The 14,252-nt window shown below is 34.5% G+C and overlaps 1 protein-coding gene across 3 annotated transcripts; it reads left to right on the top strand.

Annotated features, from left to right (window-relative positions):
* The first annotated feature begins 2,788 nt into the window (after positions 1–2,788).
* Positions 2,789–12,525, top strand: LOC130812556 (eukaryotic translation initiation factor 5B-like). 3 transcript variants are annotated; one of them, XM_057678176.1, is made up of 13 exons: positions 2,789–2,932; positions 3,227–3,324; positions 3,458–5,367; positions 5,456–5,563; positions 5,645–5,745; positions 5,847–5,937; positions 6,028–6,138; positions 6,224–6,289; positions 10,372–10,431; positions 10,534–11,091; positions 11,393–11,512; positions 11,606–11,725; positions 12,054–12,525. In XM_057678176.1, the coding sequence occupies exons 2-13, from the start codon at positions 3,237–3,239 to the stop codon at positions 12,123–12,125; spliced, it is 3,405 nt and encodes a 1,134-aa protein (XP_057534159.1). In that variant the 5' UTR covers positions 2,789–2,932; positions 3,227–3,236; the 3' UTR covers positions 12,126–12,525. The 3 variants fall into 3 exon arrangements, 2 of the variants coding, with proteins under 2 accessions (XP_057534159.1, XP_057534084.1); XM_057678101.1 differs by having other exon boundaries at positions 2,803–2,932; positions 3,204–3,324; XR_009042093.1 differs by lacking the exon at positions 12,054–12,525 and having other exon boundaries at positions 2,805–2,932; positions 11,362–11,512.
* Positions 12,526–14,252: the final 1,727 nt, after the last annotated feature.

Genomic DNA, 14,252 nt, shown 5'->3' with positions numbered 1-14,252 from the left:
AGTTACCAAAGTATCAAAGTCTACACCATTCAGACTGTTGATCAACCCTAATATCCTTTGACCAGCCTAAATGACCGTTACCCATTACCAATCACCTTTGACTTTTCTAATTACCAATTGTTTCCTTGTGTTTTACCACTTTAATGTCGTTTCATCATAACGATATTTTTGCAAAAACAATCGTTGCAATTACCCGTATGGGATAACTCTTTCTGAAATCCGGTCAAAACAAATACTTATTCGCCTATTTTACAATAAGTAGACCGAAAAAGATATTTAACGTTATTTTCACCCGTCATAACGATAATTTTTCAAAAAACAGACGTCACGATTTCTCCTATGGGTTAACTCTTTTGAAAATCTAATCGAAACAAGTACTTATTGCCTATTTTTTTGCACGTAGACCGAAAAAGATATTTGATGTCGTTTTTACCCATTATAACGATATTTTAAAAAAAACGAACGTTGCGATTATCATTATGGAGTAACTTTTTTGAAAGTTCGATCAAAACCCTTACTTATTCGCCTATTTTTTGGCACATAGACAAAAAAAGGTATTAAACGCCATATCAAACAAATATCGTTTTGATGGTTAAAAATAACGTTAAATATCTTTCTCGGTCTACGTGTTGGAAAAAAAAGGTGAATAAGTACTTATTTTGATCGAATTTACGAAAGATTTACCCACAATAATTGCGACGTCCATTTTTTGAAAAAATATTATTATGATGTGTAAAAATGACGTTAAAATGCTAAAACACAAGGACACCATTGGTAATTAGGAAAGTCAAAGGTGATTAGGGACGATCAACAAAATTCAAAGGTGATTAGTAATGGTCAACGGTTATTTAGGCTGGTCAAAGGTCATTTGGGTTGGTCAACAGTCACTTGCCTTGAATGGTGTAGACTTTGATACTTTGCGGGTTGTAATTCGCAAAAAACAAACTTTAAAGCTATAATGCTTAAAAGCCTTAAACTTGAAGGCTGTAATTCTCAAATTATTCGTAAGATAAACTTAAATTTAAAACTCTTTTTTAAACTAAACCCTAACTTCTTATTTATCTTTTAGTATACTCGGGAAACACCCTTCCCAAGTAACTGTCAAATTAATATTAAAACTTTTAATAAATTAAAATAAAATAAAAATATCAATTACCAAAGTAGTAGAGTAATCGCGTGGAGAAACTTTCCAGAAGTAAATGCCAACTCGACATCAATTTTCTCGACCAAAAAGCCGAGTCGACTTTCTTTGCTGACTCAAACTGCTTTTTCATAACCTAACGTCGACTCGACGTTTTGTTTCTTGTAGACGAAGCCGAGTGGGCTTTTACTTCTATTTGAACACTTTTTCCAGTATGAAAACGTCAACTCAATGTTTGCTTTTCCTTCATTGAAGTTGAGTCATTTTTTTTTTGACATTTTTTAACTTTTCAACACAACATGTTTGTTCTTTGTAAATAATAGTGAAATCTTTGATGATGAGATACTTATTTTTGAAATAACTCTTCAAAAGAGGAGATTTTTTTTATTTAAAAAAGCTTTTTTTTTTAGAGTTCAATAAAAAAAGCTTCCTCTACATCAAGACCAGATTCTTCTTTCTCTTCTCAGTAGTCGTTGCAATTCCTATTTCACTAAAACTCATATACAACAGTCATACGCAAAAAAGCGATACTTCCTCCTCACAATTACTCTCCATTTTTCTAACCTAAAACCTTGATCCACCGCCGCCAGCCTCCAACCCTTTCGCACTGCCTCTAAATTCCAGCCGGAAGCCACCGCCCACTAAAATATATACTTTTGCTAGTTTTCTTTCTATCATAAAAATTTTAATTTCAATTGGTATAGATTTTTCATTTTTTGAATGTTACCTATTGAACATTTTTTGTTCGTTCATGATTGTTGATTATACGTTACCTTAAGTCATATTTGTTAATCAACTTAGGGTTTTTGGTTTAATTGACCTTAAATTTCTAAATTTAAGGAGTCATATTTAATTTCTTGGAATTTATTGGAGTTTTAATTGATTAGTAATTCTACAATTAATTTAAAAGATTTGATACTCATGTTGGTGTACCATGAAGATGATTAGTAATTTAGGGTTTTTGGTTTTATAGATGATATGATCTCATTCGTGTTATGGGGTGCTTTGATTTGTACAATGGATTTGGTGGGATCTAAATCATTCGAAATTGCTGGCATAACTTCTAGGAAACCAAAAGTTATTAGGAGCGAAGCTAAATGGTTATGGTCCTCGAATGGGTGCTATATAACTTTATGGTAGCCAATGACCGTGCTGTTTTTTTTTTTTATTTTTTTTTATTTTTTGAATTAGATTCTAAAAAATGGTGAATTAGTGATTTTTTAATTGTATGTAATAATTCATTTTAAAAATAGTGTGTTCTAACTTCTAAGGGCTAAAATTTACATTTTTGTCTTTTGATTTTTGTTTGTCGTTGCGGGCAGGGGTACATCGCTTTCAAAATATGAAATCTTGGGGTAGACAATTGCCTAAATCAAATATGTTAAATGTTTTTTTTAATTAAATTATCGACATCACTTTTTTTTTATTTCTTCTAGATCCGCCTCTGAGTAGGGCTGTTCAAAAAAACCCAACACGCAACATAAATAGAGGGTCAAATTCTAAAAACATTTGCAACATGCAGGTCGGGTTTCCGACCCATCTTAACTGGATCGAGTCCTGGGTCGATTTTAGATTTTAGCGGGTACTCGACGACCCGCTAAAAAAAAAAAAGATAGGTTTTAGGGTTTTCCAAAAGGCTTTTTTTTTCTATCAAACTTGCACTTTCACTCTCAGTCTTATTTCCTTTGTGTTAGGGGGGCTGCTTTCGACTTCTGTTCTCTGAATTCTTCAATCTTTCACTTTCCCATTCTAATTTTTTTTCCCTTCACTTTACTATCTTCATCTTCTCTGGTAGGTTCTGTTCTTTTTTTTTTTTTTCATTTTATTTTTTTCGATCAGATTATTTTGTTCAATTCTAAGTACTTATTTTGTTCATCTTCTCTCCCATCTTAATTTCAGATTTTAGATTTTTAGATCATTTATGCGATTTTTGTTGATTTTTTTAGATTAATTCAATTGTTTTACTTTCATTTGTTAATATATACTTGAAGATTGTAAATCTTTATTTTGAAAGATTGTTACATAGGGAAGGCATTTGCGTGATTAGGTTTTTTGATATTAGGGTTTGTGTAAATCATTGCACAGAGTTTTATCAATGGGTAAGAAGAAGAAGGTAGTGATAAATGATGATGAGTATTCAATTGGATATGAAGAATCTCAGGTTGCGGAAGACAACCAGTCAAGTAAGAAATAAGCTTTCTTGTCTTTAGTTGTATATATGGCTTATGTTTATGCTTCGATTCAATAAATTGTCTGTCTAAATTTCTTTTCTGCAAAATTAAACTTGGGTCCCGGTTGACAATTTGAGTGTTACAGATGACAAAGAAGAGGGAGAACCAATTTCTTTTGCTGGAAAGAAGAAGTCGAAGTCTTCAAAGAAAAATGGTAGTTTATTTAATGCCCTGTTGTTGGAAGAAGATGGTGAAGAGTCTGGTTCTCTTCTCGAGGCACCTTCTGTCTCGGAGGATACTGATGTGGCTATTGCATTTACTGGTAAAAAGAAGTCATCCAAGAAGAAAGGTAATAATGCTTTTGCTGGATTCGGAGATGACATCACAAACGAAATGGAGCCAGAAGTAGCTAATGCCCTTGCCTCTAATGCGGAAGGGCATGACTCAGTGCCTCAAGAAAAGGTCAGTTCAGTTGTGGTTGAAACTTCTAAGACTAAGAAGAAAAAGAAAAAGGGTGGAAAGATTGCTGAAGAAGAGGACGATTTGGATAAGATTCTGGCAGAGCTAGGGGAAGGACCTGCTGTCTCCAAAACAGAACCAACTCCTGCTCCACCAGCTCAAGTTGAGAAGGTTGAAGCACAATTAGAAACAGGCTCGACTGAAGCACAGGGTGAGGATGAAGGAATTGTAGAATCGGCAGCTGCAAAGAAGAAGAAAAAGAAGAAGGAAAAGGAGAAAGAGAAAAAGGCGGCTGCAGCAGCTGCAGCTTCAGAGGTGAAGGAAGAAGTGAAAAATGAAACAAAAAGTAAAATGGCAGACAAGAAACTTCCTAAACATGTCAGAGAAATGCAGGAGGCACTTGCTAGACGTAAGGAAGCTGAAGAGAGGAAACGGAAAGAAGAGGAGGAGAAGCTTAGGAAAGAAGAAGAAGAGCGTCGTAGGCAAGAGGAGCTTGCCAGGCAGGCTGAGGAAGCCAGGCTTAGGAAAAAAGAGAAGGAGAAGGAGAAACTTCGGCTGAAAAAGGAGGCTGGATTGCTTCTAACTGCAAAGCAGAAGGAAGAACAACGTCGCAGAGAAATAATGAAAAATCAGTTTCTTGCTAACGCTGGAATTCAACTACCTGGTTCTGACAATGGTGCTCCAACTAAGCGCCCAATTTACACGACTAAGAAGTCAAAGTCAAACCGACAAACAATTGGTATGAAGGCTCAAACTCTTGAGGATTCAGAGATGAAGTCTGAAGCTGTTGCAAATTCCGAGTCTGCTGAACAAGAGAACGTGGAAGAGGTTTTCACAATGGACTTGAAAGAGAAGGCTGAAGTTACTGATGAAATAAAGGAAAATGTTCCTGCTGATGAGAATGAGGATGAGGATGAGGATGAGGATGATGACGAGGATTGGGATGCTAAAAGTTGGGATGATGCTAACCTTGGTTTACCTGTTAAGAGGGCGTTTGAGGATGAGGAGGCTGATTCAGTGACTCAGTCATTAGCTAAAAAGGAAGAAAAACAGGTCACCCCATCGGTTAATGATACTGTTATACCTTATTCAGGTATTAAATCTCCTGCAGCTGCTAAGGAACCTGAAGCTGTAGGGAAGATACGGAGTACAGAAACAGAATTTCAAAAGGACAAACCAAGTTCAGTTACCCAAACTAAGAAGAGTGAAGGAAACCTTAGATCTCCTATTTGCTGTATTATGGGTCATGTTGACACTGGTAAAACCAAGCTGCTTGATTGCATTAGAGGTACTAATGTCCAGGAAGGTGAAGCTGGAGGTATCACCCAACAAATTGGAGCAACCTACTTTCCTGCTGAGAATATTAGAGAGAGGACCAAGGAATTGAAGGCTGATGCTAAGCTGAATGTCCCAGGTCTTCTTGTTATTGACACCCCAGGCCATGAATCTTTTACTAACTTGCGGTCAAGGGGTTCTGGGTTGTGTGATATTGCCATATTGGTTGTAGATATCATGCATGGCTTGGAACCACAGACAATTGAGTCACTAAACCTTTTGAGGATGAGGAACACCGAGTTTATTGTTGCATTGAACAAAGTGAGTTGCTATGCATATTTTTCATTGCTACAACCATTTTATCTTACCACTTTGACTGAATATGGTTTGCTTCCTCTTCATTCTGTAGGTGGACCGACTTTATGGGTGGAAAACATGTCGCAATGCACCCATTGGAAAGGCTATGAAACAACAAACTAAAGATGTCCAAAATGAATTTAACATGAGGCTTATACAGGTAATAAACATGCTATAAAATTAATTGAAAATCAGCTGGATCCTTAATGTTGTGACTGTGATTCTGTGTGATGCTCCTCAGATAATAACCCAGTTTAAGGAACAAGGCTTAAATACTGAACTTTACTATAAAAACAAAGATATGGGTGAAACATTCAACATCGTACCAACTAGTGCAATAAGGTAAAGTATGAACTTTGGATATTCGTATTGTGGTAGGTTGACATTATCTAAACATCATAACATTTATTTTTCTTTTTCTTATCCTTTTTGACGCATTACAGTGGGGAAGGCATCCCTGATTTACTATTGCTGTTAGTGCAATGGTCACAGAAGACAATGATCGAGAAGCTGACCTTCAGGAATGAAATTCAGGTATTGCGTGTGTTCTGTTTTGTATCAGCTATTACACTGCAACTTTGTTTTATACATTAAGTGATAGTTTTTGAGTTGGAATTGTTTCAGTGTACGGTGCTGGAAGTTAAGGTGGTTGAGGGTCATGGTACAACCATTGATGTTGTATTGGTCAATGGTGTTCTTCATGAAGGAGATCAGATTGTTGTTTGTGGCATGCAGGCAAGATTATTGCTCTTTTCTTGAGTTTTCACTCTCATAATGTTTCTATGTGTGAAATGCATGACTTTGTCATTTTTGTTGATAGGGCCCTATTGTTACAAACATTCGTGCTCTGTTGACACCTCATCCAATGAAGGAACTCAGAATCAAGGTATGTTTAGTGCTTTGATTTTGTCAGATTTATCACATACCTTTACTGATAAATGTCACTGTAGCTTAATGCTAAATAAGAAAGGAGATTTTAGATTGATTGGGGTTAGGTGAGTTTTAGAGGCTGTATTAGTTTGAAGAATTATGTGTCTTTTGCTCAGTTATTTGGTGCTCTGAGCTATTGTTGCTACCTTCTTGAAACTGTGGGATGTATTTTTTCGTTCACTTATCAAATAAGAAACGTTATGCGGGCTTATTCAGGTTTAAAATATTTAGTTCTAATAAGTTGGTTCAACTCGACTAAGTGAAATTGTGCTTTGTTCCATTCATAGTGCAATTACATGGCTTCCGTCACAATAATTATTGCGTAAAGCTTTTCACAGTCAATGCGGATGGTTTTTCTGTGGTCTTCCTTATTTCAAATATAATTTGACAACAACCTTTTATAGTGATGAAAACCACATTTTGCACCATGGTTCCATTTAAATTTTCCCATCACTTTCACCCACATTTTACAACACAATCAATCCCACAAATAAGGCCACTTCAGTTTAGTCCTAACAAGTACAGTTTGGTTCTTATTATTTAATAATTTCAGTTCAGTTGAAACCTAATACTACTAGGCGAACTGGTGCGATGTAGTAAATTTTGAAAGCAAGAGCTGGCCTTGGTGTTGCTGTTAGGGTCATCATGTTGTGCAATGGGTTTTTGGAGTATTATGGCTATTCTTTCCATAGAATGGAATGCTTTGTCATTTAGTAGTGTTTTAATGACGCCTTTTCTTTTTCTTCTTTTTATATGTTTGAAATTGATTTTAATATGATGTAGTTTTAAGAGTACTATATACTATACAATATGCGTTGTTCCTTACGTAATTTAAAAAAAGTGTGCCTTGGGCGCACCTCTGAGGTAGTGTTGTAAGTTCGAGAGACCCTCCGAAACTTACAAGGGATAAATGATACGGATGAAGATGGAACAAAAAAACTAGGGGATGCGTTGGTTGAATTTTTTTGTTCGTTTATGATCTTTTAAGAAATGGATTAGAAAAGGAAATGGATATCTTGTTGGATGTTCCTACTACTCTGAAATATGGACCTAAGGTATTTGAAACATCCACGTAAAGAGATTCCTTTCTCTTCTAGCTCTATAGTGTCTCTTGTTATCTTGTTTGTGCTGAAATTACACACCATGTACAACGTCTTGCTCCGACTTAATTGGAAACATTGTGACTCAAGTTCTTGTCTCCATTGTTTGGATTTAACATTTACTCTCTTCTTGGTCTCATCTTCTAAAACAATGTCATCAACAAACTACATGCACCAAGGCACGCCTCCTTGTATCAAGTGTGTTATCTTGTCTCCTTTTTACCATTCTAATATATATACATATATATATATATATATATATATATATATATATATATATATATATATATATATATATATATATATATATATATATATATATATATATATATATATATATATATATATATATATATATAGAGTAATGGGTTTTTCATGTGGTAACCAAAGTTTTTTTAAAATCCACCTGGTAACCCTGAGGTTTACAATTAAACCTCCGTGTCCTTTTTTACTTAAAAACATTTGGAAATGTTAATTCTCCTATCAACTGTTGGCTGGTTGTACCCTAAAGTTAACTCAACTCTTTCCTTTATTAGTTTTTCCATTTGACCCCAAAACACAAACCATAATTTTTTTCATTTTTCACCCAAATCACATTTTCCCCCAAAACACAAACCCTAGTTTTTCTAATTCTCCTTCTATCATCAAATTGGGGTTCTTTCATCAAACTCTTCTGTTGGAAATGAAGTTGTTTTTGAATTTCTTCTTCAAATTCGTTTGGAAGCAAGAATGAAGTGGTTTGGATAAGAGCAAGGAAATATAATTGCACACCACAAAGATTAGCCCAGAAACATTCGAAATTCATACACCAACAATTGAAATTTTTGTAAATTAAAGTTACTCACCTTTATTGCTTGCTAAATCAAACGAAATTCTTGTAAAACCTTGGAAGTTTTGGGTTGAAGTTGATCAATACTTTCAGTTGAATGCTCAAAATTTGTTGTCAAACTTTGAGAAATTGAGGAATTAGGGGAAATGTGATCTTTTGGATGGTTTTCGATGTATTAAATCTCACAAACTCTTCCTTACTAATAGACAGTTTCCAAGCGGTTATAATTAAAAAAGGTTACGGAGGCTTAATTGGGTAAACCTAAGGTTTACCGCTTAGATTTTAAAAAACCTTTGGTTACCACGTGGAAAACCTAGTACCTCAGGGTTACCACGTGGAATTTCCATATATATATATATATATTTATATATATATATATCCCCCAAAATCTAAAAATATTATAAAATACTTCAATGCAATGGAAGATGTTGATTGCTTGTTGGGAGTTTTAAGGAGATTCTTGATTTTCAAAACTTCATTTAAGACTATGTTTAAGATGAATTATTTATTTGTACTTTTTTATGAGCCTTAGGTTAAGACTCCTAAGAATGTGTTTAAGACTTGGGATAATCTTACCCAATAAGGAAGGAAAATATAAGGTATAAAATTCAGTAGTTATTATGAGAGTTGCATAACTCCCATTTTGCTAACTACCTTTAACTTGCTCCACTCAACCTGAAAGCTCCATTTATGCTCGTAACTACTTTACTTTGTTGTCCATGACATTCCTCTGCCACTTCCACAATTTTCGATCACAACCTTTATGATTAGGTACTTGGTTATCCCATGTAACTTATACTTTTTTATTAAACTCACGCAAATAAAGCTGTTGATTTTTGATTGAGAATTTACGCAACTTAATGACTTTTGCGAATGTCTTCATGCATGTGATGTTGGATTCCTTTATTTACAACACTTGCTCCGGACTTTATTAACAATATTAATTCCTACTTACTGAAAGTTCCAAGATAAAATCATCACAGCTCAAATAAACTTAAAACATACAATAAAACTAAATGACTTTGATTACAGAAACAAAGTAAAGTAGTTCCTAGGTAAAAACTAAGACACATTTAGTTCTTCTTGGATGAAATGAATAAAGGATTGAGATGAATTTTGATAAATGAGGGTAGGGTGCTTTACTAACGCCTGATAATTTTGATAAATGAATTAAGGATTGAGATTAATTTTGAAAGTAAGAGAAAGAAAAGGAATGTTCTTGTTTTCAAAGAGAGATAATTGAAAGGGCAAAAACTTGGGATTTGCTTGCAATCCTAAAAGTAGCGTACTTTTTTCAGTGTGCCTCCATCACAAGCTACCATCTATTTTTCGTCTCTTTCTCCTATTCTATTTTCTTTCTTTATTGTGGATTATTTTTTTATAATATTCTTTTCTTCTTTTCGATAGTTCTTTTTTTCTTCCGTTCCCATCCGTTCTTTAATTTTTCGATTTCTTTATTCTTTTAATTTTTATTATCCTTTTCTTCGATTTTATATCTACTTCTTTCTCATGGCTCTTTTCCTCTTTGTTTTTTCAACATTCTTCCGTTTGAATTTTATTTTTTATTGCCTTCTTCCGGGTTCATGTTTTTTCTTCTCTTCTTTGATTATGTGATAACAAGATACTATAATTAAACAAAATGCTTTAGAATGTGGGTTTAGGTTTTCTATTTTGCCATTTTGTGCAATTTGGTGGCTTAACGCGAGGATAACAAATGGTTTAGATCTTCTATGCAATTAGAATATGAATATTATATTGTTTCTAAGTTTCAAATATGCTTTACAATTGCTTTATAAGCTGTAGAGAAAAAGTGTCCCTCGTCTACGAAATGCTCGCAATATTTCCTTGTGTCTATTGCCTAGGCTCCAAGACCCTTCTACACCTTGGTGCGGCTTGCACCTTTGATAACTAATGTTTCTTCAACATTTGTTTGTATATTTTTAACCAGTAATTATGATCTCTGATGCCTCTTTCTAAAGAATGGTAATCTTTGTTAAATTGATCCTTGAATGGTTTTCCTTTTAGAACTGTCCCTTATTTTCCTATATATGTTTTGGATTAGATGTCATATTTGATGATTGGCCAATGCTTTTTTGCTTTTTTATTCAGGGTACATACCTTCATCATAAGGAAATTAAGGCTGCGCAGGGGATCAAAATAACGGCACAGGTGATTACTGTCAAATATTAAGAATCTTGTGGAGCAAGCTTAAATATTAATGCATATGGATGTTGGGGTAATTTTTTTTCCATTTAATACTTTACTGCGCAGGGCCTTGAGCATGCAATTGCTGGTACTGCTTTGTATGTCGTGGGACCTGATGATGACATTGATGAGATTAAAAAGACTGCTATGGAAGACATGGAGAATGTATTGAGTAGAATAGACAAAAGTGGAGAGGGGGTGTGTGTGCAAGCGTCTACCCTTGGATCTCTAGAAGCTTTATTGGAATTTCTTAAATCACCGGCTGTCAGCATTCCTGTTAGTGGAATAAGTATAGGCCCCGTACATAAGAAGGATGTTATGAAGGCAAGTGTCATGCTTGAGAAGAAGAAAGAGTTCGCAACAATTTTGGCATTTGATGTCAAGGTGACTCCAGAAGCACGGGAATATGCTGATGAAGCTGGTGTTAAGATATTTATGGCTGATATCATTTATCACTTATTTGATCAATTCAAAGCATACATGGACAACATCAAGGAGGAGAAGAAAAAGGAAGCAGCTGAGGATGCAGTCTTCCCTTGTGTACTGAAGATTTTACCTAATTGCATATTCAATAAAAAGGATCCTATAGTCTTAGGTGTGGATGTTCTTGAAGGTGTTCTTAAGGTATGCTATACATTTGCACTATATAATGATTTAAAGGAAGAAAATATAGTCTTAGCCAGTTGTGTGTATTTGTTGTTAAGGTGCAGATAATCAAGTGCAATATTGTGCCATGTTTTTTTGCACTCTTTTTTCTATGAGTTTCTAAATGTCCAACTTCCTTGAATGAGCAACAGAGAGAGGGTAGTGGGCCCCATTCCAGAATTGTGGAATCGCAAAATTACACCTCTGTTGCCAAACTCTTCTGCTTTAGTTCTTTTTATTTTTTGTCAGGCTCTTGTGATGATTATTGATTGGAATTCAGATGGGGACGCCACTCTGCATTCCTTCACAAGACTTTATAGACATTGGACGAGTTGCGTCCATTGAAAATAATCACAAACCTGTTGACACGGCAAAGAAAGGCCAACAAGTTGCCATTAAGGTACTGATTATCTCATTTATTTTCTCTGTTCGGCTAGGAGGTATTTAGTGTTCTGGTTTCCGAAGAATATATGCTTTCCTTTATGCTTTACAGATTGTTGGTAGCAATCCTGAAGAGCAGCAAAAGATGTACGGAAGACATTTTGACATCGACGACGAGCTTGTTAGCCATATTTCTAGAAAATCAATTGACGTGCTCAAAGCTAATTATCGGGTAACTATCACATATATTAGGTGTTTGATTGTTTCTGTAGTCCAATAGGTTGATGTTTTATGAGGTCTTTGGTTTCTGGTTATACTGGTATAGTAAATGACTCATTAACTCATATGGGCTGTTTATTTGTGTGAAGTTTAAAAAGTGTTTGCTAGCAAGTGTCAACTGGAAACAACTCTTTGTTATCACAAAGATAAGGTTGTGTACATCCGATCTTGCAAAAGCCCATCTCAGCAAGTGTTGGTGAGAGCCATAACGATATTGGGACAATGTAATATTGTTGGATATAACTAGTACATATTTGATAAACTCAAATCATCTGCTGCAGCATGATGATTCTATGACCAAGGAAGAGTGGAAGCTGCTGGTGAAATTGAAGAATCTTTTCAAGATACAATGAGATGTGTTCTATGAGTATTAGAGCTTTTGTCTATTCTGCTATCGCCACTGCATTACTCTGGTATTATTGTGTAAATTACCTAGTCTTGTGAAACTAAGGTTTTGAAGAAGGAAGTTTGTTTGGGTTTATCAAATCAGGCTCTTCTTGGCTGGTCACCGAGAGAAATGGTTACTCGAATCTCGTTCAGAAGGATGTTCAAGAATCGTGTGAGGAGATGTGCGTTATTTCTGTTACAGAGGCCAAGAAAGGGCAGTATCTAACATTTTTGATGTACAATGGATTCTATTTAAATCTGCCATAGGAAACAATAATTGAACCAATTTTTCTAGAGATTGGTTACTTTTAAATCGTAGAAGATTAGAGCTTGGCATGCTAAATCCGAGCAGTTTGCTTTGCATCAGAGGACAGCTTTGATCAATGGTTTGTCGCAATTGGACAAACCATTGACTTGACGCTATTGAACCAATGACTTGTTGCCTCTGGAAAAAAAAAATGCAAGCAATCAACTACGAGACTCCTATGAGTCGAATACTCTTCATTTAGCATAGCAGTCGTTTAGTTTGAATAAAAGGTGATATTATGATTTTAAACAATGATCAACTTATGCAAGTCACAATAACAAACCAAAAATGAAAAAAAATGTTGATGAATCTAGTTTTTTTCTTTCTTTAGTCTGACATATGAGAAAAAAGACTTATTGTTGGTAGCAATCTTCTTCAACTATTGTTTTTTGTTAAAAGATCATTTTAATGTTTAGGAAATTTTATGTGGTAATTTTGAGGTTTTGAGTTTTTATGTGGTAACTCTGAGATTTTGAGTTTTCATGTAGTAATTATGAGGTTTTGAGTTTTTATGTGGTAATCAAAATTTTAAAAAAGTAGTGGTAATCCTGAGTTTTACCAAATTGTTCTACCATGATTTTTTTACACATCAAATGTTAGCAAACGTTAATTTCTAAGCTTTAAGGTTGATTTAAGCCTATATGTACGACTCATCATTTCAAATGCCATCAGTTTCAACCATTTTCCTCAAAACATAAATTCTAACTCTACCATCTTTCAACCAAATTATATTCTTTTCCCAAATTCAAAGATGGTATAGTTAGGGTTTATGTTTTAAGGGAAAAAGGTTGAAATTGGTGGCATTTGAAATAGTGAATTTCATAAATAGGCATACAACAACCTTAAAACTTCAAATTTAACGTTTGCTAACGTTTTATGTGCAAAAAGGTTACGGTGGAAAATTTGGTGAACCTCAGGGTTATCGAGTGAGTGTTTTAAAAGTTTTGGTTGCCTCGTGGAAAACCCAAAACCTCGGGGTTATCACGTGGAATTCATGTTGACTAGTAATAGCAGAAGGAAAGGAATTTGTTTTATGGAATTTATTTTATTTTTAATAAATTTTATATAACAATTTAACCTAAACATTAAATAATCATAAAGTCTCTGATCGTTTTAAATCCATAAGAAAATTCAACATAATGCTTGTAATTAGAAGTGTTTAAAAGGGCAGGTTGATCCAACGGATCAAGGGTTGGGTCACATTTTAACGGGTTATTAGCGGGTAGGGTTAATAACGAGTCAGGTCATTAACGAGCCTTTGTGTGAAGGGTTGGGCCGGAGAATTATAGGAATTGGTTGTAAAAAATATTTTACCACTTTTTTTTAATATTTTTATATGATATTGTTATATTCATGATTGAATTGACCTAACGGGCCATAAAGTATAATAGAAAAAACTATTTTATGAACTTTTAAAAAATAGGTCAAAGTGGATCGTATTTAAACGGGCTTGACTCGCCCCGCTCGTTTAACCTTTGACATGATCCGCCCCGATCCGGCCCATTTAAATTTTGACTCGACCCGCTCCGACCCGGCCCATAAAACACCTCTACTTGTAATTTACAATTTTTGATTTGATATTAGCCAAAGCACTAGAATTAAACTCTTAAACATATTGGGCTCACCACTAATTGCATACATAGATAAAACAAATCAACAAAATAAAAGACAATTCATTATCCTTTAAAGTAGTACGTATCCAATGTAAATATGTTGGATTCACCAGTGTTTATATTCAAAAAGCAAATAAAAATAAATTGTGAATCTGAAATTTTTTTCGCATACT

The sequence above is a fragment of the Amaranthus tricolor genome, chromosome 1, assembly GCF_026212465.1.
Source record: "Amaranthus tricolor cultivar Red isolate AtriRed21 chromosome 1, ASM2621246v1, whole genome shotgun sequence".
Classification (NCBI taxonomy): Eukaryota; Viridiplantae; Streptophyta; class Magnoliopsida; order Caryophyllales; family Amaranthaceae; genus Amaranthus; species Amaranthus tricolor.
Note: the sequence above shows the minus strand (reverse complement) of the source record. Positions and strands in the feature narration are given on the sequence as shown.

What these genes read in the sequence shown, in the direction of transcription:
- LOC130812556 (XM_057678176.1), top strand. Translation starts at nt 3,237, where the DNA reads ATGGGTAAGAAGAAGAAGGTAGTGATAAATGATGATGAGTATTCAATT. An exon ending in TGAAGGAACTCAGAATCAAG is followed by an intron (nt 6,290 to 10,371) that starts GTATGTTTAGTG and finishes TTTTTTATTCAG; the next exon opens with GGTACATACCTTCATCATAA. An exon ending in TGCTCAAAGCTAATTATCGG is followed by an intron (nt 11,726 to 12,053) that starts GTAACTATCACA and finishes CATCTGCTGCAG; the next exon opens with CATGATGATTCTATGACCAA.